General features: G+C 38.7%; 1 protein-coding gene across 1 annotated transcript in view; it reads right to left on the reverse strand.

Annotated features, from left to right (window-relative positions):
- Positions 1 to 8,615: 8,615 nt before the first annotated feature.
- The window catches only part of LOC145482234 (uncharacterized), a 189,857-nt gene continuing 188,178 nt past the window's right edge, over positions 8,616 to 10,294 (reverse strand). The window contains exons 21-22 of the mRNA XM_081460863.1: positions 9,756 to 9,850; positions 8,616 to 8,789 (exon numbers count right to left, since the gene is read on the reverse strand). Of these exons, the coding sequence (XP_081316989.1) occupies positions 8,744 to 8,789; positions 9,756 to 9,850 (141 nt within the window). The 3' untranslated portion in view covers positions 8,616 to 8,743. The remainder of the gene's footprint in view (positions 8,790 to 9,755; positions 9,851 to 10,294) is intronic.

Genomic DNA, 10,294 nt, shown 5'->3' on the forward strand with positions numbered 1-10,294 from the left:
CCCCAAAGGGTAAGGTTTTCAGCCGTTTTGGTCATAAATACAGTATCGATTTTGGCCATTTTGGTCATAAATAGGATATGGTTTTTGCATTCTAGTCTTGAATTGGGTATGTTTCTTAGAAGAAGATACAGGTACTTTTTCATCATTATCGATAATTAAGACCCTTCATAAATTATGCTCAGGGAAACTGTGCCAGTCGCAACGGTCATAGATAAGGTATCGAATTTTTGGTCAGGTCATAAATAGGGTAGGGAAAATCCCAGATTTTAATCATAAATGAGGTAAGGGTTTTGGGAAGCGGGCCACACACCCCCACCCAGTTTTTCTGGGAGCTAGAGCTGTACGTTCCTTGTGCCCGTGCAGTGTCAAAAGCCTTTTGTATCAGCGTGTTTTAAAGTCAAATATTTTGTTGCTTTACGGGTAACATAATTTTAACTTTAGTTAAGATCTATTTTTATTGTCTAAATAGTGTCCCCAATTAGTTTTTTTTTAAGCTAAATACTGTTGACACTTTAATAAAGTCATTCATTCATTCATTCATTCAACAAAAATATTCGTACACTTGGTGGAAAATTAAAATATCCCGGTAGAATTTCAAGAGTCATAGTCTATAAGATTTAAACTTTGGCCGGCCACCGTACCTCACCGATTTTGCTGAAATTTGGCATGCAATCTTGTTTTAGAGTCCTAACTACGAAATGGATGTTAAAAAGTTCCAATTCTTTTTACTTTGGAAAATATCGAGAAAGCCGATTTCGAGTGACCTTGGCGGCCCGCCAATAGGGAGCTTAAGCACGCGCGTTTTTGAGACGCGGACGGCAACCGGAAGAGAAGATTTCGCATGCTTGGGCCGTATTGTCCCCCAGATTTTTATACTACTCATCTCTAATGAAGAAAAGATACTTAGCAATGTGAATATGGTTGTGTGAGGACAAGTTTAAAGTGAAAAAAGCTCACTTCCGGTTACCGTCCGCGTCTCAAAAACGTGCGTGCTTAAGTTCCCTAAAATGGCGGATCGAAGGAGTTCTTGTTACTTCAATCCTGATCCTGCCATCGTAAGTTCTCGACAATTCTTGTAACAGACATAAAAAACTATCCTTCTTTGGCTTATTTATTAAAATAAATCCGGTAAATGATAAGTTTGAACGACCAACGGCCAAGAATCACGAAGGTATATTTTCTTAGCTTTGAAAAGTCGTAAATTTACTTCAAATTGGAAGGGCGATATCTCCGGTGTTATCTCGATTGAGAAGTAGCCAGTTACCCAGAGTGTAGCTTAGTTATGGCTAATTTGATTCCATTAATAAATATTCGGGGGAGTTGTAACAGCGTAGACTGAAAAATTATATCAGTTATCAGTAGTAATTTGGCCTTTTCTGCGGAACAGCTTGTTAAGCCAATATTAGTCGAGGAAGATAGAAAACGATTCCTGTCGCTTACATATTGCAATTTCCATGTTTTCTTACTTATGTGATTCAAAGAGCTGTGTTTGAAAACAGGATTCAAGATTGCGATTTTCAGGGAAAATTTTACACCGTTCACTTTGTTGTTGCACTGTAAACAGTCTACACTGACATTCCAAATTACAGATTTGAAATCACCCAAATGCGTGAACATGTACCGTTCAAGTGCTTATTCAATTAATTATCTTTTTTAAAATTCCTCTTACTCCATTGGGATATTGAAATCACCTATCTTCTGGCATGAAAAATATGTTTGTTTCTACGCAGAACAATGAATGTCGATGAAATACGGCGAATGAATTTGTGACAAGCTCCTGTGAAATGAACATCGTGAGGCGCGCCATATCACTAATTAAATTTATTCATTTAGTCATCTGAAGTGTGCAAATGCTATATCTAAGTCAATGAAACCGATTTTTAGGTTTAACAGTTACAGTAGTATCGAGTAGCACGTTTTACAAGTATTTGTTGGTGGAACTGGAAGTTTATTTATAATATTAGTAACGATAATATGATACCGTAAAGTTGGTATGGAGATACGGTCAGCGTAAAATATCGGCTGCCGACTGTGGACTGCGGACTACGGACTGGGTGTAAAACACGCACTATCAATTTCAAGGTATAACTAGCACGGCGTTATCGTTTAGAAGGATCTAAAAGTTGTTCAAACGTGATGGTTTATTGATGACCGAAGAAACGGTAAGATGATACTTTCCGTCTAGCTGTAAATCTACATTTTTTGATGGCTCGGAGCCTTAGCAAAAATCCAACATTTTTGTAGTCTGCATGCATGCATTCACTTCCGTTTTATGCGCTATGTTCGCGTTGTTGTTATTGTAATCTGTAAGCAAAACGAACAAAACTTTTGCGATTTTGCTGAAAGTGACGCTGCTAGCGTAATCAAGAACATTAGTCAACTTTAATTGCTTGTTTAGGAGGAAAACGGATGGGCTAAATAGTGTAGTTTTAAATCATGCCGTGTGTGCAACTTCAGATTTCCATCACTTCGTCTGTATTCCTAAATGTTAACTCGTTGATCTGGGAATTTCATAGTAGAGCTCGGATTGTAACCAGATACACACCCTTCGTCGCCCGATCTGAATTCGAAGCAAGACGACCTCAAGCGTAAAGTTTGTGGTGCCGACATAACGCTTTTTTGTCAATTATTGCACTTGAGAATTTTCATTTTTGTTTCATACCATCATCGTCATTCTATGAGGGGGGTTAATAGGTTTTCGGATCGACGGATTTGGCCTTAAAAAGCGCACGGATTGTGGATTTTTGCGGTAAATTGAGCGGATTCGCGGATTTTGAAAACGCAGTGGATCGTGGATCAGCTGTGAATTTTGGCGCGGATTCCGGATTGTGCGCGCCTGTCTTGATGTTCGGATCTTGGCCGGTCCTAAACCAAATTTGGATCATAGATCTTTCTTCAGCCTTAGTCGGTATGTTAATGAGTTCGTCCAAATTATATCTTTTTTCGAACGAAGCTCATTTAAATACAGGTGTGAGAGTGTTATTGGAATTGTACTGTGTTATAGTCATCAAAAAGGTTGCCTTCTTTACTATTTGTGCGAATTAACAATGGCATTCACATTTACCAGTTTACCTTTGAACTTTCAGTTACACTTCTGTTTCCGGATGTGGTCGTGGTTGCGGATTTGAACAAAAATATTGGCGGATCAACGGATTTAGCGAAAAATAGGCACGGATCGGCGGATTTCCATACCCCTATTCACCCCTCTCTTATATACTAGCTTATTTTTTGTGTTTGAGCATAATTTCAAAAAATTGATCATTTTAGCCGCCACCTATTAGAAGTCCTCGTCTGACCGTAGAGGTATATAATTTACAGTAAATAAGGCAAATAAATTTCGGCTACTGACCGCTTAACAAAGGTTGTACGCTTAATACAGGTCTGGCTGTATAGTTAGGATCCTAAAATCTTCACACGAGTTGTCCGTTTCTAGTCTGAAGTAGCTAAAGTAGCTCGATCGAAACTCGAGGTTTCAACAAGGACAAAAAGCAGTTCCGAATATTTTTTTTTTTTGGGGGGGGGGGGGACCAAATTGGTGTCCACAGAAAGATACATGGATACACAAAACTAGAATTTTACCGCATTACCCGATTAGAACTGCGTTCTCTCGAACGCAACAACGAAAGACAAAAACTTGAAAGATGTTTGCTTCTTGAAATCAATCAAATTGGCGCAAAAAGGTTCAAAACGTTCTTGATGGTAGAGCATGGTGAAATTACTCAAATTCCGAAGAACAACTGAAGCGGTCCTGTGCATGCTGTGTCACTTCGCGACACTTGTAGATTTCGACTGCTTTATTGGAAACTGGTTTATCGCTAACAAATCTTATAAGCCAAGAAACAATTCACAGACACACCGTGCATTTAATTTATTTCAATTGAACGGTCAAAACATTAATACCAAAGTAAACTGATCCGCTGGGAGCATTCCTTAAACTCCTTAAATAACAAAATAATAGGTAACAGCAGAAGACATTAACTTTACTTTCAAACAGACCTTTTTCGACTAGGCGGTTTATTGCCCCATTTCAGACCATGTGATGATACTCTAGAGAATTCTTCCTTTCAAATTTTCAAATAGTCGTGTGCATATGAATAAATAATTTGTAGATGGATAAAAGAACAATTCTCCAGAGAATATCACGTGGTCTGTAATGGGAAAACAAACCGCCCAAGCGAAAAAGGTCTATTAGTTCGACGACGTGAAAAGAACAAGATGTAGACATAAACCACTTTACCAAAGCCTCCACGACTCACTCGTGGTTCAAGGCAAAATTAAAGTCCTTAGAATATCTCGGCAGGAAAACAAAATAAAATCGGCTCCGGATGACCCGGTCAAGTTATCATTCCCGTCTCTAGCTCCACATACAATTTGTTCCTTCGATTTTGATTAACTTGGTTATATCACGAATCTAAGCTTGAGCTCAAAAAGTATCGAGCGTAATCGTTTCCTTATCGACTTAAAATTAGCAAAGAGAAGGAAAGTGTATCAAAGGAATTTACACTAACTGTTATGATTTTGCTTACTAACCGCATGAATGTTGATGTTTATGATTTCTTGCCAACGATCTCATCTGTCCTCACTGACTGCCATTGAGAAAAACGATTTCCAAACAACCCTTTTTCACTTAAAAACGTAAATAACCTTATTGAAACGAAAAGTTTCAGCGCACGAAACCGAGAACGCCGAGCTAAGGAAGATCCTTCAAATTGAGCGATTTTTTCACCAATTAGCTATTGGATGCGGAAGTTTAGAGTTCCTTTCTGAGGTATATTTTCTTTGGTAAAAAAATTCTCTTAGTCAACGGGTCTGGGCTATGTTTTCCAGGTATTTTCCAGCGGGGCGAACCAAACCAGCATTAACAATTTTCCTGCGAACCAAAAAGTTCCGGGATTTTTGTGTAAAACGAAGACTACTCGGGCGATTTTGGACCAGATTCCCGTTAAATAAACCATTTTACCAAAGCCTCCACGATTCACTCGTGGTTCAAGGCAAAATTAAGGTCCGTTAGAATATCTCGCCAGATTCCCGTCTTTGAGTTCTTTGGTTACTATTGCCTGCGAGACCTTCCTTGAAGCAATGGTGCATCTGTGAAACGTGTCGCTAGAATTTTAACCCTCGAATAAGATGGTCCGGACAAACATTTATTCTAGAGCAACGTTCAAATTCTCAGCCATAGCTGGACTTAATGTTATGTACAAGTTGTCGTGGAGGTTTAAGAAAGCACGACACTTAGGGTCATCAGTATCAACCAGAATACTTTCGAGCACGAGCCCAACATTGGCCGAACAGATTATAAAACTGAAAGGCTGATAGGATTCAAGTATAATTGCATTTAGAATTAAGGTTCTTAGGTAGTTTTGAAGTACCGTTATGATTCGATTTCGCGCCATTCTCCCAATAAGCGCCCCCTTTCGAAAAAGCGTCCCCTTCGAACGTGTTTTTAATAATAAGCGCCCTATTCCAATAAGCGCCTCTGTTCTAATATTTTAACATTACTGTGCCGTCACAGTACGTATCAACTTTTATGGCAATCAAATTTCCCTTGGCACTTTCGGAGAATTCGAAACTGGCTTTCGTTGAGGAGGCTTATGTCCCCGTGGGCTCCCAAAAGGTGTTTTCCAATCGCCGAGTTTTTATGTTCAGTAATACGTTGGTGGAGGTGTCGGGCTGTGTAGCCGACATAATCTGCATCGCACAGATTACATGAAAATAAATAAACCACGCATTGTTGATTTACGATCGGAGGCTTGATTTCTTTGGGCTTGACATCTTGTTCCAGTTTCTTGCTAATAAATACTGGTTGTAGGGTAGTGCCCTACCCTACAATGTGCCAAGGCAAATTTGATTGCCTCGTCTATGAGATGCTTTGTATAAAGGAACGGAATCCAAACTTGAACACATAAACTGACTCCATCCGTGCGAAACTCCTTGTTTAATTTTAAACATTTTAACACATCCATTGAACTATTGTTTTACTGACTATTTATACATTTTTTTCAACTATCATTTTGACTTGATAATGACGTTAGCTCAACGTCGAAACGTCGTCGTTTTTTAACAAAATTTTTAACTTTCTCGATATGCTTAGAAATATTTTATCGTAATTTTTTATAGTTAAATATAGACGGATACGTCAGACAATCCGTAACCATGTATATTCACATTCATTCAAAACACTCTGTGGCTTATGCTAGTTACATTGTGGCTGAAAACCTTCGCATAAGGCATAGAAAGGAGGTAGAAACGTACAGATAGGTTGTTGCTAATGAAGGCAAGTGGGGGGGGGGGGGTGCATGGGGGGACAAGCCAGCGTCGATAAAAAGAAGAACAAAATCACTTACCATAAGGATGGGAAAACGCCTCGGAGAATGGAAGAATAAATAAATAAATAATAAATTATAATATTTCAAGAGGATATTTATTACCGGGTCGGAATCAAACCTAGGCCACAGTAGTGAGAGGCAGGCGCTCTCACCTCGCAGAAAAATAACCCGCGTTTATATGCAACTGCGTCAACCCTGCTCCACCAAGGAGGGAACGAGAAGAAAACTAAAAATACTGAAGACATTTCAATGGCATTTGAATGAATGAGAATAGTACCAACACATTAAAAAGGTAAATAAAAATGCCCATAAAAAACTGAATGTAAAATCATTCTAAAATGTAGTCACGGCACAGTCGTTTATGTCCGGTATCTTAAGACGGTTGGACCGCAAATATTAAATCCAAACAACGATTCAGTTAAGAACTGCTTTGTGGCACCACATTTTGGCGGGCTCTAACTTTTGCGTTTTTTGCGTTTTTGCACGATCCGTCTGAAGGTTCCATGAAGGTACTGTACGAGTCCGCAAATGATCTCGGACCGGAAATGATCCCCATACTAGATCGGAAATGATCCCGATCAAAAAATAAGGAATCGCATGGATGGTGGAATGGTGTGGATAGGGGAATTGGCGTACGTGAATACCGATATTTTTATTAAAGCCATCTTAAATAATTGTAATGGCTTTACAGCTTGCTTATTTTTCCTACGGCTTTCGACTAAATTTTGTTGCTAACCACGATGCTATGACTTGCACCACTCAGTCATTAAAACATGACTTGGCTTGAATTTCTTTGCAGTTCTCAGTAGAATCATGACCAGATTCAATGCAACATACGCTGCATATCCTCCCTAGCTAAACATTGATATTTCGGTGTTATAGTTAAATCAAATTTTATGAGCCATTAACGTCACTCGTCTAAAGTTTTAAACTAAAATCAAACCATGAAGCTACCATCGCAGAAGACGCTGTCATCTGAATAGACCTACAACGCTTCGTCAATGTCTGTAGCACTCGAATTTTCTTCCAAATTTTTGGACAAATTTATTTTGTAATTTCTCCTTGGTCTTATTTTTGCTTTAATTCTGGGGAATGGCTAATTGAGTATTCTAAGAAGCCAATAGTTACATGCTACAGTTATGAAGTTCAGCTTCACGTCCAAGCAAGGCCATATCTCCAGTGGCTTGCGCTTCGTTTTGACAATCAGCTAGATAGATGACATTAACTCCCGTTTCACATATGTTTGATACTATCGCCACCGAGATTTCCAGGATGTTTACTAGTATATGTTTTTCTAAGTTAATACCCTTCGAAGAACAAAAAGCAACTGTGGAGTATTTCCGGTAAAATGATCAAACATGTTTTCTAGTTTGTAATTTTTATATATGTTTTCACCTTCCTCTGATATAAACCCATGCCATTCCTTATTTTCGGTCAGGATAATTTGCGGTCCGGGATTATTTGCGGACCCGTACAGTACTCCATCGAGAAGATCATCTATAATTCCGAACAAGAGCACGATGTAATCGTGATATACACGAGGCAAAAATGCGAAAATGGTGTAATTTCAATTAATTGCGACTTCCAGAAAATCGCAAAAATTAGTACCAAGCTGGAAAACCTAGTCTTTACAATCGCAAAAATTAGTTCCCGCAAAACACAAAAAATCGCCGATACGCAAAAATAAACTCCCGCCAAAATTTAGTGCCACACGGTTAGCCACAATTATAAGAAACTAATAGAATCCAATTCCCTTGACCATGACCGGTCAAGGTCAATATTTAACTCATTTAAATATATTTTATATAGTAGGGAGTTTAAGAATGACGTTTACGGCAGACGGCAAACGGCCAAGAGAAGCTCTGATTTTTTTATTCTTTTCTCCTAATCCTTATATAAATCACACAAAAATAGAAAAATGTCTCCTACTATTCACCGCAAATACAAATATTTTCACTCTACTGTACAGACAGCTGAAGACAGACGGCAAAAGTTTCATTTTTGCCGTTTGCCTTTTGCCGTAAACGTCATGCATAACCTCTCTTATTAGTTTATAGTCCACGATTATCTTAATTCGTACCATATAGACTCAATGCAAGCCAGTGGTGCTATGGAATAAAACTTTTTCTCTGTACATCATTCCCTCTTAAATAACGGCTTTGACGATAAAAAAATATCTTTTCCATAACATACTAGTCATAGAGTCGCTAATACAATATCTCCTTTTTTTAACTTTTTCTCAATAAATTTTGTTGAAGAAAGGCCTTTGTTTCATTTTGTTTACATTCCCTTCTACAAACACATATGAGAGTAGTGATCCCAAAACGAAATAACTTAGCTCTCTCTGTTTATTTCATTGTGTTACCCTTATCCATTAAAAAAAAACCCACTAACGCCTCGGCTTGGACAAGGCACAGCTAGCCTCGCCGAAGAAATACATAGCCACAACTTGGGCAAATAAATCTGAAAGACACAAGAAAGTAAATATATTTAGTGTGTTCTATAATTTAAGCGTGAAAATAAACAATTATTATTCAACTTTCCTACAGGAATTCCGATTTTCTGATTGGCTAATTTGTACCACGTGATACTGGGTTGTGACGAGACAACCACCTTGACATCCAGCTTGACGTCATTATCGTGGTGTAATAGCCGTGGTGTAAATTCAACACACCACTGTCATTACACCATGGCTTCAGCTGACTCAAATATAGTGGTTTCAATGCAGAGTTTCTTTGTGCAGTGTATTCAGTTTGAATATTAAGAATGTTAACGCACTCACTGCTCGTGAATTATCGGGATTTACCTGTACTCGTTCACAAACAATGAACTCGAAATTTTCACTACCGCACTCGGCAAGCCTCGTGCGGTATTGAAATTTCTCGTTCATTGTTGGTGAACTCGTACAGGTAAATTCCGATAATTCACTCGCTGATTGCGTTAACCTGTAGATAAACCATTCCTGATAAAAACAAAAATGAGCTCATGGCGATTGGCTCTACAAGAGCTTTTGATACAGTCAAACATGTACTGAGCAATCACCTTTTGGGATTATGTTCAATACAGCTTGAACGTTTAATATCAAGTGCACCCGTCCAGCTCCGGGACATCTCATAGTTGCCACGGACATATTTTTTTTTTTAAATTCTCTGACAACAAATTTTCCTTCTCCCTTAAGGAAAAATATCCCTGAGATTACAGTGACCCCAAATGTGTCTTCCAGCCTTGAACAGTATTAAATCAGCCGTGTTAAATTATTTCAATTTTCCCTGACTTTTCTTCAAAATGTCAATTTTTTCCGACTCTAAACAAAATTCCGACTTTTCTCCGACCGGAGAATACAGGAAAGTTTCACGATATTGAATGTACAGACCACACCACTAAAGAGAGGTGGCCAGTCAAAGGAAAGATGTAACTGTATGTACTTACCCGCCGTCTCTGCCACCTTGGCGAATCATGTCAATAAGGCACTCAGTATGTACCTTGTGTGAGCATGGCAGGATTTGGCAACCACTGAACGCATCCTAAAAGTACAGTGCAGAATGATATGTAGTCAGTACAAAATAGAAAATACTCCATGCCAAAGCAGTTTAATTTTATCCAACTACAAATTTACCGAAATTCTCCAATAGCAATAAGTACAATGGTGGATACTGAAACAAGTACCAAACACGCCTTTCTAACACATACAAGGTACCAACAGCACCACCATTTATACGAGTCTCCAACCTTCCCGGCCCCACCTCCTCCACCCTTACTCCCTGCACTCGCAGAAAGTAGAAGACCATCGGGGCCTGGTGCAAAGGAATCTATATCAAATGTAATCAGTGAAAATCACCTGCAAGCATATACAGCACGTGTCGTCTGATGGCCTAATAGTACCGCGGACACCACAAGTCTGACTGTTTACCTGAATATTAAAGAAAATCATATTTTAAAATGATAGTCTGCGGATATAGGCAAGGTGA

Source organism: Orbicella franksi, chromosome 3, assembly GCF_964199315.1.
Source record: "Orbicella franksi chromosome 3, jaOrbFran1.1, whole genome shotgun sequence".
In the NCBI taxonomy this organism is placed as follows: Eukaryota; Metazoa; Cnidaria; class Anthozoa; order Scleractinia; family Merulinidae; genus Orbicella; species Orbicella franksi.